The 18,560-nt window shown below is 41.8% G+C and overlaps 1 protein-coding gene across 1 annotated transcript; it reads right to left on the bottom strand.

Moving 5' to 3' along the window:
• Window positions 1-519: 519 nt before the first annotated feature.
• Window positions 520-18,297, bottom strand: LOC131935747 (uncharacterized). The gene is made up of 14 exons (XM_059292388.1): window positions 18,055-18,297; window positions 16,911-16,982; window positions 15,780-15,828; window positions 13,982-14,322; window positions 11,760-11,965; window positions 10,563-10,848; window positions 8,892-9,151; window positions 7,525-7,595; window positions 7,169-7,254; window positions 4,482-4,509; window positions 3,312-3,646; window positions 2,809-3,026; window positions 2,173-2,548; window positions 520-874 (listed from the first exon to the last, which is right to left on the bottom strand). The coding sequence occupies exons 2-14, from the start codon at window positions 16,918-16,920 to the stop codon at window positions 648-650; spliced, it is 2,493 nt and encodes an 830-aa protein (XP_059148371.1). The 5' UTR covers window positions 16,921-16,982; window positions 18,055-18,297; the 3' UTR covers window positions 520-647.
• Window positions 18,298-18,560: the final 263 nt, after the last annotated feature.

The following is an 18,560-nucleotide window of genomic DNA, read 5'->3' as shown; positions in this document are numbered from 1 at the left end:
TTAAAAAAGTGCTATCCCAACCCTTCTTGTTACATATAGATATCCGAGAAAGTTTATGAGAGATCGCTCCCGCTTTATTTCGATTAATGTGAACATTTTTGCAGCAGTGAACCACGGACTCCTCCTTGTTAAGCACTAATTTATAACATCAATTTTCCTATTTATCCGTCCTGCAAATCATTTTTAAAAACGTACAAATGAACTGACAGGTCTACACAAATAAACAATCAAATGAATGAATTCAGACAATATAATTTGATTTCATTTTCCTTATGGGTCGTCTATAAATGACGTCACACTCGTGATGTGTGATGAGGGGGAGCGGGGTGTTCAGATAGTGTGACGTCTTCGAGTTTTATGGATGACCCCTTAGGCCTAGATATAGGACTATATATGCTACATAAAGATTCATTTTTAATATAGAAAAAAGATTAACGATTCTGTGTTTATAAAAGAGCTTTATTATTAATAGCACTTCAGAATAAACAATAATAACCAATTTATTTTACAAAAAACAAGCCAAAAATTAAATAGTTTAAATTACACTATACCCAGCAAACTGAAACAGATTCTTATTTCTTGCGCTGGTTTTTAATGTTATTTAATTAATTTTTTTAAATACAAAAATGGTCACTCTGTTGCATTGGTCATTTTTTCTGCGTGAAATAAACGTCTTTAATGAGCATGGAATAAACAACAGGCATTTGCTTCATCTTTTCTTCGCTGCTTTTGTATTCATTCGCCACACCGGCAGACACCCGAGTCAGTGTTTTCATCAAGGGCACAGTACCATTGATCACATCTTTACTTGTGAGTTCTCTACATAAAATCTGTATAAACCAGGACCCATTTTCTCGCAGCCACGCCAAATATCCTGTAATTACAACAGTACACACATTAGGATATGTGTTAGAAATCATTTTTTAGCGCAATTTCCATTATGGAGAATTGCGTTTATTAACCCGTCATTTCTGGATGTATGAATGTATGAATGAATGGATGTGTGTCCGCAGCTTTAAGTCGAATCTCCTCCTCAACGAAGCAATATCGAAGACTAGTTCCAAAGCAATTATGTTAAGCAAGTTACGAGGATGAACATAGGCCCAAAAAATTCCGGGTTTCTTTCATGGATTTCCCGGAAAAGCCAAAAAAACCTAGAAAAAAATGCAGTTTTTGGCCCATATCTCGGCAACCAGACCATTTAGCGACTTGAAACATGTACCAATCGATTCCTGCCATAATTTAGAACAATATTGCCGAAGAAAGTTTTCAAAAATATCCTTTCGTTCGGTCACAATTTTTTTTTTTGAATTAATTAAAATTTAGACCGAATTAATAGGCATTTTTATCCAACCACACCACACGCGTCATCACGTTCAATAGCTGCGCCATCACGTTCAATGGCTGCGTCATCACTTTCAGTAGCTAGGCGCGCAATGGTTTTTAGTCATGTAACTCTATTGTAAATAAAACATGTATTTTAACCAATGGTTTTACTAACCCTGCTCTTGATTTACGCTACGACAGTGCTATTTTTAGATAACATAAGGAAATTGCGCTAAAATTGTCACTAGACTTTTTAATTACCTTGTTTTAAAAAAGGCTTATCAATTATGAAATTTTATTTAACAACATTAACAAATGCAGATTTTTTTTAAAATTCCTTTAACGCTTAAAGTACTCTTTCAATTATTGGATTACGTCGGATCGTTGTTGTTTATAAATGGCTTGAAGATTATTTAGATGTTGGGCAAATGTTATTCCTGTAATGTATGTGAATGACGCCTTGCTATTTCAACAAATTTAACCCGGAAACCGAAATCGTCACATATCGTCACAAAAAACCCAGATCCTCTCGAAAACGGGGACGGCGTGGTCAGGTTGTAGAGCGCTCGATTGCTAACCTGGATACCACGAGCCTAGTGCTGATCAAGGTTAAGAAAAAAAATGAAATCTACTTCATTAGCCCTATAAATAATTAGAACTTAAAGGGGGTCTTTACTGTTTTCATTTTATTTCCTCTCTAAAATAGTCTAAAACGACTTCAAATCGTCCCGTCCACATATTTAATAAATTTTTATATTTCGTTTCATCATTTTCTTGAAATATTCTAACTAAACAAAGAACGTCCCTTATGTTACCTAGTATATTGTCACAATAATATTTATGTACCTGGAGGTGTTGCATACATAACTAGGAGGTCTTTGTACAAGGGTGGTTGGGTGACTGATACAACTTTTTTAGTTTCCTCATTGTCAGGTAACGTATGGGATTGATCTCGACTAGGTTCAACTTTTTTAGTTTCCTCGTTGCCAGGTAACGTATCGGGTTGATCTCGACTAGGTTCAACTTTTTTAGTTTCCTCACTGCCAGGTAACGTATCGGGTTGATCTCGACTAGGTTCAACTTTTTCCTCGTTGCCAGGTAATGTGTCGGGTTTATCCAAACTAGGTTCAACTTTTTTAGTTGCTTTACTGCCTAGTAACACATCAGGATGTTTACTAAGGAGCAAATATTGACCTGCGTCCTTCTTGGCACCACGACACGCCTGTAACGAAATGGTTGTTACACAATTGTAACTTTACATCACAAATGTTTAACAAATATTGTTTTAAGATTAACAGTGATAAAAAATAAATAAAAATACAAATAAAATAAATAAAGTTATTTAAGTTTATCAAGTTGCAGTGAAAAAGGAACATCGCTTTAATTAATGACTTAATTAAGGAAGATGTAACGTTTTTTCACTTGTTAATTTAATAGCAACTCATAAAATGAAGACTAGTTTAATTAAAAATCTGCACTAACCTGTATGAAAAAAAGTCGTGGTTTATTTTTTAGTGCCTGACACATGTCATCACTGAATATATCAATTACCACGGCAGTGTCGACAGTTTCTCCGTCGGTGCCAAATATCACGTCCTTTCTCGGTTGCTGGCCATTTTTTTCTGGACGCGCCTCTCCCCCATGGGTGAGAATCACACAGACAAAACAGTCTGCGTCTGCGTGCTCCTTCCGTTTGGAGACTAAGACAGAGAATATATAAGACGTCGCACAGACGGTCAATACTTTAAAAAGAAAATGGATTAGTCCATAGATAGTGGATCAGAGTCAGACAACTTAATAGATTAGGTGACACAATAGATTAGATCAGGCATAAAAAATAATCTACAAGAAAAAGTTGTGTTTAATCAGAGGCTTTTTAGTAAAGTGTAGTATTTCAAATCAAACTTTAAAACCTTTTAAAGTAGTTAGTAGATATTTATTAGTTATTTATATTCAGCTACAAAAAGTAGATTGTGCAAACGTACCTTCTATAAGAAGAGTTACTATTTCATCAGCGGATTTATTCTTGTGAGACTTAACCGCAAACCCTAGTTTTTTTAACGTTTTCTTCAGCAAATGTGCGTCTTTCTTGGACGGGGATCTGTCATCTAGATCATCAGGCTGGCCTGTTTTTACAAAGTTAACGTTGTTGATGATCACGGCGATGCCACGGTGTTGATGAGTAAAGTCATACACATCGTCGACATACGGGCATTTGTCTTGCAGCAGATTGGCGCCTCTGGGTGGTCCCTGGGCTGGTTTATCACGTGATTGGTGTCCAGTTCTGTCAGCTGAGTCTGGAGATTTATCTCCCCTAAAGCTGTGGTATTGGACAGTACATTGGTGACACAGTGGTAATACAATAAAATAGAACGCTATGGAAAAAAAAAAAAACATACTTCGATCCTAAGTTTTATTTTAAAACACAACACACACCCTCCCCTAACCAAGAAAAATCAGCAACAAAAAATTAACATTGTGAATGTGTAGGCTTGTGCGGATAACAATGTAACTAAGTTCAACCAATGCCCGGATTACCAATGTCAGGTACTGGTAAGATATTTTGTAGGTGTGTGTGTGTGGGGGGGGGGGGGTGACACCTTGAGGTACCGCACCGGGTGTCACCCAACCTAGCAAATCCACTGGGTAGGGGCAGGGGCGTAGCGAGGGGGGGGGGGCGGGGGAGCGGACCGCACCGGGTGACACCATTTAGGGGGGGGGTGACACCAAGGCAAAAAATAGCAAAATATATAGAGAAAAATGATAAATCCACTTAATTAAGTGATTAATTTGAGCGTTAAATAGTCTTATAGGATGTGCTAATCGAAAGTTTGAGGGGGGGGTGACACCAAGGCAAAAAATAGCAAAATATATAGAGAAAAATGATAATTCCACTTAATTAAGTGATTAATTTGAGCGTTAAATAGTCTTTTAGGATGTGCTAATCGAAAGTCTGAGGGGGGGGGGGGGCAAATCGAAAGTTTTAAGGGGGGGGGGGGGTCGCAAATCGAAAATTGAACGTTTTTCCGCGGGAAGGGTCGCTACGCCTCTGGGGGGGGGGGTTGACACCATTGTGCCTCACCGGGTGACACCCGACCTCGCTACGCCACTGGGTAGGTGTGGGGGAGGGACGTCTATTAGACAAACTGACTTACCAACTAGTAAATAGGTTCCCTTCAGCTGCTACAAATAAAAAAAGAAAACATGCTCTCAATTTAAAAATAAACAGGAACAATTCACTTCTTACTTCTTATTTTTACTACAAAAACGCGTGTACTTATTTACATGAAAAATAAACCGGGAGTGATCTCCTCTAAACTTTCACGAATATTTTTATACGAGATAAATGGCCCGTTGAAGGGAGATACAACAGGTGCTAGGTTGATAGTGTTGTCTCTTCCTCTAAATCGAAACTAAAACAAAATCACCACCTCAACTTTTATTTTAACCGGAAACGAAAATGTCATTGAAAACGGATTTCTACCCAGAATCGGCATACAACCGGAATTAAGCTTGATCTACGCGTAGTTACTGCATATTGATATTAAACATAGTCGAAGTGGCTACAGGACATTACCCCCCTGGATATTTCCCCCCCGGACATTTCCCCCCCGTATTTACCCCCCGGAGCAATTACCCCCCTGTCAATTTCCCCCCTGTCAATTACCCCCCCGGGGAATTACCCCCCCCCCCCCCCTCTCAAGTTAAAATCTTACTCTAACTAGAATTTTATACCTATATACTACTTTAATCCAAACATTAAGAAAAAGGCCAAAACCTAAGCATCCACCTTAGCCTGAAACTTCACACAAAACCAAAACCATAGCTAGACACAACCCTAACCCTAACACTAGCTCTAACCCTAACCCTAACCCTAACCCTAACCCTAACCCTAACCCTAACCCTAACCATAAACCTAGCCCTAGTCCTAACCCTAACCCTAACCCTAACCCTAACCCTAAAACCTAACCCTAACCCTAGTCCTAGCCCTAACCCTAGCCCTAAACCTAACCCTAAACCTAGCCCTAACCCTAACTCTAACCCTGTCCGGGGGGGGGGGGGTAATGTCCTACTGGGCGGGGGGGTAATTGACAGGGGGGTAATTGACAGGGGGGGTAATTACTCTGGGGGGTAATGTCGGGGGGGAAATATCCGGGGGGTAATTGACAGGGGGGAAATGCCCTGTTCCCAGTCGAAGTCATATCCCTAAACCTTGCACCTAATCTCAAACACGAAATATGTCGCATTTAGGGGGGGGGAGGGGGGGAGAAGCTCTGCCCCGCGCCCCCCCCCCCCCACCACACACACCCTAAAGCACGTCTACCGTCCCATTCAACGAAATATACTTTTTATAGAAAACATATTTTTATACCTGTGTCCGCCCCCTTCCAAAAAATTTACGGATCTACGATTTTGATATAATACTTATATATGAAATTTCATCAACCTAGCTGTAACGGTACTCAAGTTATCGTGTTTACAAACACACACACACATACACACACACACACACACACAGACATACGGACAAGATTGCAAAACTATGTTTTTCCGACTCAGGGAGGTGTAAAACGTCGAGATTTACAAAAATCTCGATTTTTTTTTGCACGATTACAATACTTTCTCTATACTTCGTATATACGAGAAAGTAAAAATCAGGGCCTTGATACAAATTAACATTTACAACGTCACAATCCTGACATTGTCATGTGGCAGGGTCACGTGGCATTGTCCCCGCTAGTTGTACTTAGAAATCTGGTGGCAACATTTTTATAGCCGGATTTTATTAGCCGACCAAAAACATACTTTTAATGGAAATACACACCACAAGCCCAGCTGACAGAAACAGGCAAACTCTACTTCATTTACCCTATAGATCGTCAGGCCCTAAAGGGTAAGTGTACTTTGACACAAACACAAGGACGGATCATCTTCCTTCTACTTCTTCTAGTGTTGGGAAGGATTCCCTCCAACACAATAAAGTATTACGTATCAACTTGTTGACTCCGACTTCCGTCTGCTTTTCTTTTTGGATTTGCTTCCATAGCCTTTGTCACACCAAGAACAAACAAGTCAGCAGTTGTTTGATTTTGGAATTGTCTCTCCTAGAAGAGTTGCTGTCCCCAACCTCATCTACCCTAGGGTTCGAACTAGGGACTTTACGGTTTAGAATTGCTAATAGCAACAATAAGCTAAGGCCCTAAGAGAACAGTGATTTTGTCTTTATGTAATACACGTGTTTCCACATTTAACTGGTGGGGATGGAAGTCAGCTCACTTCAATTTTTAACTTGCCTTAACCTCTGCTGTTTCACATAGTACATGGTTTTTTTTAATGTCGGTATTTGTCAGGGGGTGGGGGGTCTTACAGCACTGTATGAAGTCTGCTGCCTGCGACTGTTTTGTTGGGCTCCTGAGTTAAGATTGAACCGTACCACAAGTCGGTAGGTATGGAACCAGTAATGGGGCCAAAGGTCACCAATGATGGGTCACGGTTAAAAAGTGATTGAGTCAAGGACCACAACTAGAGATTCTAATTGTCGCCAGTAATGGAAACAAAAGTGATCAATAGTGGGACCACGTCACTAGTAATGGGGTCAAAGGACATATGTAATTAAGCCAAAGGTCACGAGTTACTAAGGTCAAAAGTCACAGACAACGAAACTTAAGCTCGCCAATTGTTCAGCAGCCAGTACGACCACCACCTGCCTTAGACTTAGACATGAGCAAATAGACCACAACTTTAGACTTAGACTTGAACAAATAGACATCTTTAGACTTAGACATAAACAAATAGGCAACGATTTTAGACATAAGCCAATAAACAACAATTTTAGACTTACTGTCCTCCATGTGGAAACGTCTCTGTTTCACCAATATACGTCGATCACGTCGTTCTCCAGTTGACTGATTTCTTTCTTTACTCCGTCTGATAAGGTTACACAAATAAAGAAAGGGCTGAAGTTACTCATCGTGTCTTTTGTGAGGAGCATTTTCAAAATTTTTAGCAGCAGCGGATTGTTAGTTTATAAGAGTCACAACTATACAAAGACATACACATATAATAGGACTACACATTTATATTTAGGAGTATATATATATATATGTATATATATATATATATATATATATATATATATATATATATATATATATATATATATATATACATACATACATAAACGAATGACCAACTTACATTTTAGGGCCACCAAAGCTGTAACAAAGAACTGATTTGTTGAGACGGCCCAAACAATCTGAAACTAAACCCTGTATGAGCACATGTTATGTCACATTCCAGGAAATCCACTACACACAACGTAAGCGTGTAGTTCCTGGTATACGTTCTGTTCACTAAGCCTGCAAGGGTCAGGTCAACTTGTCTTCATGCATCACCGAGCTCATGCGGATTAATACACTAGCCACTTCAAACTATATATATATATATATATATATATATATATATATATATATATATATATATATATATATATATATATATATATATATATATATATATATATATATATATATATATATATATATATATATATATATATGTGTGTGTGTGTGTGTGTGTGCGGAGAAAAGTTAGGCCCAGAGATGAAGTACATTCATAGGCCTCTGCATTAAAAAATAAGTCTTTTTTGAAAATGGTAGTAAATCGTTGTTTAAAAACAGAGATCGTAGAGTTGATGTGAAGTGGGATTAATAAGACGTTTGTGATGTTGTGTGGTATTAGGAAAAAGACAAATTTAAGATGTGTGACGTAGCATTTATTGTGTACCTTTATGACGTCACGTTATCCGGAGGAGGAGTGAGGTGGTGGTGTGAATATTTGTGACGACCCGTGACGATAGCCAGGGTAAACCACAATGAAACCCGGCAAAAAATTCGGCGTATTGAGAAAATGTAGGCGGATGTAATTGCAAGAAATCAATGGACGAATAAATCGTACGACTGCAACCCAATTTCGAGACGAATACACAGAAACAATCATTACATTTTTCAAAATTTGTCGTTGATATTTCACTGCATGTTTTTGACACTGCATAGTAGTTTTTATATAGTAACTTATACAACTTGACCGTCATGACATACCTTGGTATAGAAGAATATTGATTTGTTTTTAAAACAAAAAATTGAATGTGGGCCGGCAACTGCAACTTCAGAGTTCATGGCCCATCTCCTCAGTAGGCTCGACCCTTTTTGGTGGTATCTGTCATGTTCTAGTCCAGTGTGTGTGTGTGTGGGGGGGGGGGGGTAAGGGCATTATCCCCTGGGATACATGCCCGGACGAAATAGAAAAAGAAGTCCAGATTGAAATTGTAAGTTTCCCAGTACCGACCCCCCCCCCGACAAATGTCTGAAAGAAACCGTATTCTTGTCGCCAGGTGTTTTTTTTTTAGCCGGCCTCTTTCTCCCTTACCTTGAGGGTTTCATTTAAAGACTTTTTGTTTTAAAGTATTTAAAAAAAAAAAAAAAAACCCCACACAAAATGATAAAATCGCATACTTATGCCTTTATTGTTTACATAACACTCGAAAATACACACAAACATCACACATAGTATTCTATTAAAGCGTTTCTGTGGTTCTTCGTCTGTGGTTTCACATTGAAATAAACATCTTTAACTAACATTGAGTATATAACGGGCATCTCTTTCTTGGATTGGCCGGTCTTGTATTCCAAGGCTACAACTCCGCAAACCCGAGTTAACGTCTTCACCAGCGGAACTCTGCCGTCGATCACGCATGCGCTCCTGAGCTGACGACATAACGACTGGATAAACCAACTTCCGGTGTCACGCCGCCATGACAGGTAGCCTGAAATAGAAAAAGTTTTGGACTGTTTCATTTATTAGTAAGGATTCTTGTTTGTAAACATTGGAGAAGGACCCGAGTAGCGTCCCTTGATAACTCTACGACAACAAACTACGAATGTGGGACGTCACTGAGTCCACCTAGCTCTGATAGGTACCTGACACAAGTAAAGGCGGCTGGGCATAGTGCTTACCACACCATCCTTTCATTTGCTGAAGTCAAGAAACAAGCCTTCATGTGTACATTGTCCAAGTTAACCTACATGTGTACATTGTCCAAGTTAACCTACATGTGTACATTGTCTAACCTACATGTGTACATTGTCTAACCTACATGTGTACATTGTCTAACCTACATGTGTACATTGTCTAACCTACATGTGTACATTGTCCAAGTTAACCTACATGTGTACATTGTCCAAGTTAACCTACATGTGTACTTTGTCTAACCTACATGTGTACATTGTCTAACCTACATGTGTACATTGTCCAAGTTAGCCTATATGTGTACATTGTCCAAACAAGCCTTCATGTGTACATTGTCCAAGTTAACCTACATGTGTACATTGTCCAAGTTAACCTACATGTGTACTTTGTCTAACCTACATGTGTACATTGTCAAACCTACATGTGTACCTTGTCCAAGTTAACCTACATGTGTACATTGTCTAACCTACATGTGTACATTGTCTAACCTACATGTGTACATTGTCTAACCTACATGTGTACATTGTCCAAGTTAACCTACATGTGTACTTTGTCTAACCTACATGTGTACATTGTCAAACCTACATGTGTACCTTGTCCAAGTTAACCTACATGTGTACATTGTCTAACCTACATGTGTACATTGTCTAACCTACATGTGTACATTGTCTAACCTACATGTGTACATTGTCCAAGTTAACCTACATGTGTACATTGTCCAAGTTAACCTACATGTGTACTTTGTCTAACCTACATGTGTACATTGTCTAACCTACATGTGTACATTGTCCAAGTTAACCTACATGTGTACATTGTCTAACCTACATGTGTACATTGTCCAAGTTAACCTACATGTGTACATTGTCAAACCTACATGTGTACATTGTCCAAGTTAACCTACATGTGTACATTGTCTAACCTACATGTGTACATTGTCCAAGTTAACCTACATGTGTACATTGTCTAACCTACATGTGTACATTGTCCAAGTTAACCTACATGTGTACATTGTCTAACCTACATGTGTACATTGTCCAAGTTAACCTACATGTGTACATTGTCTAACCAACATGTGTACATTGTCCAAGTTAACCTACATGTGTACATTGTCCAAGTTAACCTACACGTATATATTACCCAAGTTAGCCAGTTACATTGTCTAACTTACATGTCTTATATTGTCCAAGTTAGCCTGCATGTACACTTACCTGGAGGCGTGGCGTACATGACCAGATAATCTTTGTACAACGTCGGGGGTTTGACGGCCAACTTTCGCAGGTCCCTCAGACATTTTTTCTCTCCCGCCTTTTCTGGCACCGAATCTGACACGTCTGGGCCTAAACTTGGCACCCAGGGCATTCGATCGGGCATGTCGTAGTACAGGCCCGACCCAGCGACGTGGAGCCTCCGGGGGTAGACCCCTAGGCTTCTGGTTGGGATGGGCTGGGTCAAGGTCATCAGCTGTCCGTCATCCTCCTTGTCACCCCGACACGCCTGGTAGAGCAGACGTTAAAACATTGAATGGGATATCAGGTGGTAGCAACCCCACCATGACAGTAAACAACGGACACCACACACGGCTGTAACGCGATGTGTTGCAATATTGCAACATGCGGCACTAAGGGATGCCGATTTACACAGCCAAATTAAAATACAAATGGCAGTAATAACATAGGTATACACTATTTCTCGACATTTCTTTTTCTTCACTCTTTATTGTTTTATTGGAGGCTTTCCTATAGCATAATTAAATGCTACGTTTCAATAAGTTATATTCCATATAGCCTGTTGACTCCGACATCAGCCTGCTTTTCTTTTTGGGTTTTCTTCCATAGCCTTAGTTCACCCAAGAACAAACTACAAGGCAGTAGTTGTTTGATTTAGGAGTTTTCTCCCTTAGGTTGGTGCTATATAAGCTAAGGAATCTCATTTGCCCGTGGTCCTAACTTACGAATAGGCCGTTCTAAAAATTACAAATAAAACTAGGCCTAGACCTGCCCCAAAATATAACTAGATCTATTCAGTTGTTTTTTTGCCAACAAATTTTCAACACGGTGTAGCATGTCTTGCATGTAGGCCTGTATGTCTTTTATCTACACCTTTATTCAATATCTAAGATCACATATCTGGCAGTAGTCCAACAGACAGAATTAAAATACAAATCCCTCTCCCCAACTACAAACCTGTAAGAATCCCCCCCCCCCACTATTAACCTGTAATAATTCCAATACTAACCTGTAAAAATCCCCCCACTACTGCCCTATAAGAATTCCCCCCCCCCCACTACTGCCCTATAAGAATCCCCCCCCACTACTGCCCTATAAGAATCCCCCCCCCCACTACTGCCCTATAAGAATCCCCCCCCCACTACTGCCCTATAAGAATTCCCCCCCCCCCCTACTAACCTGTAAGAAAAAAAGGCGTGGCTTGTCTCTAAGCGCCGGACACCATTTGTCGTTGAAGAGTTCCAGTATCTGGTCAGTGGCCAGCCCCTCCCCGTCGGTGCCGTAGATCATGTCTTTACGGGTGGGTCCCGTCCAGGTCTCGTCCCCGTGACTCAGAACAGCGCAGAGGAAACAGTCGGCGTGGGCGTGGTCTGGGAGTCGGGACACTGAGGACACAGAGGTCATGGACACGGTACTAACAGAGGTCATGTACACAGTACTAACAGAGGTCATGTACACAGTACTAACAGAGGTCATGTACACAGAGGTCATGTACACGGTAATAACAGAGGTTCATGTACACGGTGTAACAGAGGTCATGTACACAGTGTAACAGAGGTCATGGACACGGTGTAACAGAGGTCATGTACACAGTGTAACAGAGGTCATGTACACAGTGTAACAGAGGTCATGTACACAGTGTAACAGAGGTCATGTACACGGTGTAACAGAGGTCATGTACACAGTGTAACAGAGGTCATGTACACAGTGTAACAGAGGTCATGTACACAGTGTAACAGAGGTCATGTACACAGTGTAACAGAGGTCATGTACACAGTGTAACAGAGGTCATGTACACGGTGTAACAGAGGTCATGTACACAGTGTAACAGAGGTCATGTACACAGTGTAACAGAGGTCATGTACAGTTAACAGAGGTCATGTACACGGTAATAACAGAGGTCATGTACACGGTACTAACATTGTATGTATCGGGGTGGGGTGTCCATAAGTGAACCTCCCTCCCTCGTAGAGGTGAGGCTTCATTAATGGAAGACCCCAAGCATTGATACGGTGATAAGGTACACTAACACAAGCGTTGTTAAATAACCTATATTTAGCACTCCAAAATATATCTTTATGTGCGCTTATTTTATACTACACGAGAAAAAATGGCCCGTTGAGGAAGGATACAACGGGCTCTAGGTTGATAGTGCTGTCTATTTTCTCGGTACTTTAATTTATACAAAATATAGTCATAGGCATATCCCTAAACCATGTACCTAATCTCATTCATGACAAAAGTCGCATGTAGAGTTTCTTTCAGGCAACTCTACTTGGGAGGAGGGGGCTTCGCCCCCCTCCCCCCCACACACACACTCCAAAACATGTCTACCGTCCCATTCAACGAAATATAATTATATACTTTTTCCAGTGTCCGCCCCCTCCCGGAAAATTCTACCCCCGCCCCCGAAAATTTCAAGTACCCCCACCCCTCTTCGGGGAGGAAAAAGTCTGAAAGAAACACTGGTCGCATTTGTAGATCATACAAACTAAAGGAAGAATCTGGGCGGGGCTTCGCCCCTACCGGAAGAGATGCTTGAAAAAAAAAAACTGCACGCTAAACACTTTTTAGATTAGAAAAAGTTCCCCCCTCCGGGGAGGAAAAAGTCTGAAAGAAACACCGGTGTCGCGCTTAGCCACTACCCGAAGAATTGCATTAAAGAAATTGCAAGAAAACCACTTTTTAGATTAGACACATTAATTAGGGGGTAATTTTATTATAGAGTATCGATGAAGACATTTCTTTTGAGTTGGGGAGGGGGGGGGGGGGGGCTATGACGTTCTTACGCTGGGATGGGGCTTCGCCCCTACCCGAAGAATTGTATGAAAGAAACTCTTCACGCAAATCACTTAGATTAGACAAAATTGCCTTTTTATTCAATGTTTACTCGAGAATCAATGACGTCATATTACTGTGTGCACTCTCCGGCTTGATTCTATTTTCTACAATATGCTAGGCCTAAATATGACGTCATATTTCGCTTCCGTTTCACTGTGCATGCTTTTAAATTGCTTGTGTTTTCTCTAGAGCGTTCTTGTCAGATAGATAGATACACAGATACATAGATACACAGACAGTGAAACTATTAGTATTAATTGGGGTCATCCATACATGACGTAACACTTCTTTGACGATTTTTACCTTCCTCCCTTCCCTCCGTCACACATCGTCACAAAAAAGCCAGACCCCCCCCCCAAATGACGTCACACCTCAGCCTAAAAACCACCTCAAAATTGCTGTTGAATTTTTCGTAAAACATCGATAATTTTTCCAAACTCTTGTCAGAGCTCTATCAACATTGAGTATTTTGATCAATTCCTATAACAATTTATTAAAACCGTTTTCTAAAACGCGAAATAACGGCTAAAAAGTGTGACGTCACACCGTCTCTTCCTTACCTTCCCACAGAAGAGTCATCATCTGCTTGGCTGTTTTGTTGACGTAAACCCTGACGTCAAACCCCAGCTCCTCACACGTGACCTGTAGGGCTCGAGCATCAACCTCGGAACCATCTCGATCTTTCTCGGTCTGGAACTTCTCGTTGTTGATGATCACGGCAATGCCTCGACGTGGATGGCTGAAGTCATACACGTCATCGTCACGTGGACTTGTCTCTGGCAGCTGATTGGTGCCTTCAACTGATCGCTGGATTGGTCGATCTATTGGGTCACGTGATTGTTGTGTGAATTTTGTGAGGGTGAGTATATCCGGCGGGTCACATGGCTTGTCTACCCTAAAGCTGTCAATATATGATCATATATATTCACACTATAGACATGTAGACCAGAGCAGTGGCGTAGGCAGCCCCCACCCCACCATGACCCCCGCCCCACTATGACCCCTCACCCCATCATGACCCCCCCCACCAACACTTCATTATGACCCCTCTCACTAACACTCCATCATGACCCCCTCTCACTAACACTCCATCATGACCCTCCCCCCCCCCTCCGTAACACCCCATCATGACCCCCCCTTCCGTAACACCCCATCATGACCCCCCCCCCCCCCCTTCCGTAACACCCCATCATGACCCCCCCCCAACCAGCACCCCATCATGATCCCCCCCCACCATCACTCCATCATGACCCCCCCCCCCTCCGTAACACCCCATCATGACCCCCCACCAGCACTCCATCATGACCCCCCCTTCCGTAACACCCATCATGACCCCCCCCTTCCGTAACACCCCATCATGACCCCCCCCCCCCCAACCAGCACCCCATCATGATCCCCCCCCACCATCACTCCATCATGACCCCCCCCTCCGTAACACCCCATCATGACCCCCCACCAGCACTCCATCATGACCCCCCCTTCCGTAACACCCCATCATGACCCCCCCTTCCGTAACACCCCATCATGACCCCCCCCAACCAGCACCCCATCATGATCCCCCCCACCATCACTCCATCATGACCCCCCCCCTCCGTAACACCCCATCATGCCCCCCCCCCACCAGCACTCCATCATGTCCCCCCCCCACCAGCACTCCATCATGACCCCCCACCATCACTCCATCATGACCCCCCCCTCCGTAACACCCCATCATGACCCCCCACCAGCACTCCATCATGTCCCCCCCCCCACCAGCACCCCATCATGACCCCCCACCAGCACCCCATCATGACCCCCCACCATCACTCCATCATGACCCCCCCCCCCCCCACCAGCACTCCATCATGACCCCATCCAGCATGACGGCAGCCACATGTTAAGCTACAGCTATTGGGGACGGCGTTTTCGCTTTGTAAAGAAAGAAAATCTTGCCTACGCCACTGGATCAGTGTACAAGGCGAAAACGATTATTTTTATCAACAAGTTAAACAATACGCATTTCAAGTCTAAACACCATAGTCTTCATAAAACATGAACAACAGCAACAACAACAAACACAAATGAACCATGTGACATGAACTTAAGCTGATCTACGCAGAGCTTCGAGTCAAGTCACATGACACTGTTGTCAGGCGGTTGCCATGGACGCTGTTTTATCATTGCTATGACGCAGGGTCAGAGACCAAACATTTGAAAATGATGAAACTAGTTCAAGCGTGGACATGGGTGACAGAGGGGGCCAAATAAACTTGGTAAAGTTGCTACAATAATTGAAATGCTTTTATGAGCGTTGAGTAATAAATAGGCTATACCGTAGGTCTACATAATGAGAGGTAGCAAAAGCAACAATGAACTTACCATTTCTTTATTTTATTTATTCCGTTTCTAAATATTTTTATATCCGCCTCTGAAATGTAAAAAACAAATGGTTGGGTAATTAATTATTCATCTAAGTCTGTCTTTAATTAATTAAAACTTCGTGTGGAGTAACTAAGGGAGGGCGGGTAGTAAGGCCGTCCCAAGCGCTGACACGGGGGGGGGGGGGCGCCAGAGTGGATTGAATAAAAATTGAAAAGCTTATTCTGAGCTGCATTTAAAAATTAAACAAAGCCATAGTTCAGAAAATAGACTGCTACTTGATAGTTGGTTACGGGCGCCACCATGCGTGTAGGGGGGGGCGCCACCATGCGTGTAGGGGGGGGGGGCGCCACCATGCGTGCAGGGGGCCTCCAGTGTTTTATTATCATCACAAAGATCACATAACCCTGGCTGGAGGTATCTGAATGTCACGTGATAGTGTTGGGACGGTCCAGTAGCCTGCCATACCGTCCTGGCCACGCACATCGACCTTGAACTTGTGATTTAATTCGATACAGACAAATCGAAACATGGAAGGTCAATGGAGACGTTGAGGCGCACAGCAGGAAAGCAACTAACAGAGGCAGGACCATCTTGGGGGGCTGCCAAGAAAATCTCCCAGACAGGCAGAATTGAAAAGGTTTCTAGGGGGCCTCAAATATCTTGAGCACAAAAGGCAAGAACGGTCAGTAGCGTAGCGAGGGGGGGGGGGCGGGACATATGTCCCCGGGCGCCGACCTTAGGGGGCGCCAAAATGGGTTGGAAAAATAAATTGTAAGGTTGAGGGGGGGGGGGGGTGCAAATCGAAAGTTTGAGGGGGGGGGGGGTGCAAATGGAAATCTCGAGGGGGGAGGGTGCAAATCGAAATGTCGATCGAGGGGGGGGGGTGCAAATCGAAAAGTTTGTCCCCGGGCGCCGGGAAGGGTCGCTACGCCTCTGAGAACGGTACTTCACACAGGGACTAAAGAAAACCTGGATACAACTTGTAATACTAGCCTGATGCCTGACCACCCGCCACATAGCGGGGATGGGGTTAACATAAGGACCAGTTTTACTTAATGTCAACAAAAGTCTAGCTGCAAAAAGGACCATTAGTCTAAGTCAGAGCTAGTGAAACTAGTTTAGACCTACCGTCATCCATATCTCCCAGAAATTATTCGAACCTCTGCAATCAGAGACTCCAGTATCTAACTTGTCTTAGATCTGAAAGTTCATTCATCAACTGTTAGTTTACAAACACACACACAATTACTAGATTAAAATACTTTAAAACAGTTTGAAACAATATTTAACTAAAAAATAACTGTCTAGCAGTTTAGAAATTACAGAAAATATACATTTTTTTTTTTTGCATAATGTGAGAGGTATTTTAAAAACCAAACTGGCGATGAACTAAAACGGAACTAAAATCATGTTAGTAGAAATGTTTGTTCTAACTTGCGTAAGTTTATCATCGCTAGGCAACAGCCAACCTAAATTAAAACTAGCTAAGGAAACTTTAAACCTGACCGGCGTTCTGGGTCCTTGTCTAATGGATCCTTGGCTCAACCGACTAAATATTTGTTTAATGTTGAACACAGGAAAATATGATCTCACACTAAGACGAGCCCACTTACATAGCAAAGGGGGTCTATACTGATATTGTTTGGTGTGTAGGGGAAGATTTACTTAGCTGATCTCCCTATAGAGTAGACCTAAACCTAGACCTTTAGAGCAGTGATACATACCCCGGGTTCGATCAAACCCCAAGGGTTCGGTGAGTCAATCTCAGGGGTTCGGATTTTGTCTGTGCGGACGATAGGACTAGCGGCCGATGACAGTTCAAGTACGATAGCTCGACCGCACGACATAGTTATCATATTTTATTTTTTTTCTATTAAGAAGGGTTCGGTGAATGCAATTATGAAACTGGTGGGTTTTGGTACCTCCAAAAAGGTTAAGAATTACCGCTCTTGAGACAGATATACCCAAAATGATACCTCGACATAAATATAGAGATACCTAGTGACCTAGATCTAACCATATATATATATATATATATATATATATATATATATATATATATATATATATATATATATATATATATATATTTATATATATATACATTTATATATATATATATATATATATATATATATATATATATATATATATATATATATATATATATATATATATATATATATATATAAATTTATATATGAGAGAGATAGAGAGAAAAGAGAAGAGACAGAGTAAAATAATCAGACCTAACGTAGAATGAAAAACTTACAATAATCTTGTGTTTCACGAGAGCTTCTATTGTCAGCTTTACTACCTGCAGGAGGAACGTTAATGACACGAGTTTGATTCGCCTGCTCAGGTAAAATAGTACACCTTGTCTGATTCGCCTGCTCAGGTAAAACAGTACACCTTGTCTTACCGGTGACACCCACCGAGTCGCACCCTACCAGGTCTACTGGAGTGATCAATAAAACAAAAATAACTGCGGGAAAATCTCCTTACTCCGTGACCCCCCCCCCCCCCCCACTTAAAAAAATCCCGGAACCGCACCTTACTCCAGGATGTTACCGGATCACGTGTGACGTATGTAGGTAAGCCACGTGAGGTCACGTGAAGGCACCAGACAAACAAGTGGTCAGGTTAAGGTAACCTGGGCTAAGACATTAAGTTGGCCAGGAACCAGGTTTTTGGTTTTAGTTTCGTTATGGTCTATTGAACCCACGCGGATCAGCTGAGCATGACAAACGTAAGGTAAACAGAAGGTGGTAATCAAAG

This window comes from Physella acuta, unplaced genomic scaffold (assembly GCF_028476545.2).
Source record: "Physella acuta isolate Inbredline_101_S28 unplaced genomic scaffold, ASM2847654v3 ptg000156l, whole genome shotgun sequence".
NCBI lineage: Eukaryota > Metazoa > Mollusca > Gastropoda > Physidae > Physella > Physella acuta.
Note: the sequence above shows the minus strand (reverse complement) of the source record. Positions and strands in the feature narration are given on the sequence as shown.

Bases quoted from the DNA above. Each gene is read 5' to 3' on its own strand.
- LOC131935747 (XM_059292388.1), bottom strand. The intron at 7,596-8,891 runs GTGTGATGTTTG...GTGCTCATACAG, and splicing joins ACGCTTTAATAGAATACTAT to GGTTTAGTTTCAGATTGTTT. The intron at 7,255-7,524 runs GTAAGTTGGTCA...TAACCTTATCAG, and splicing joins AGCTTTGGTGGCCCTAAAAT to ACGGAGTAAAGAAAGAAATC.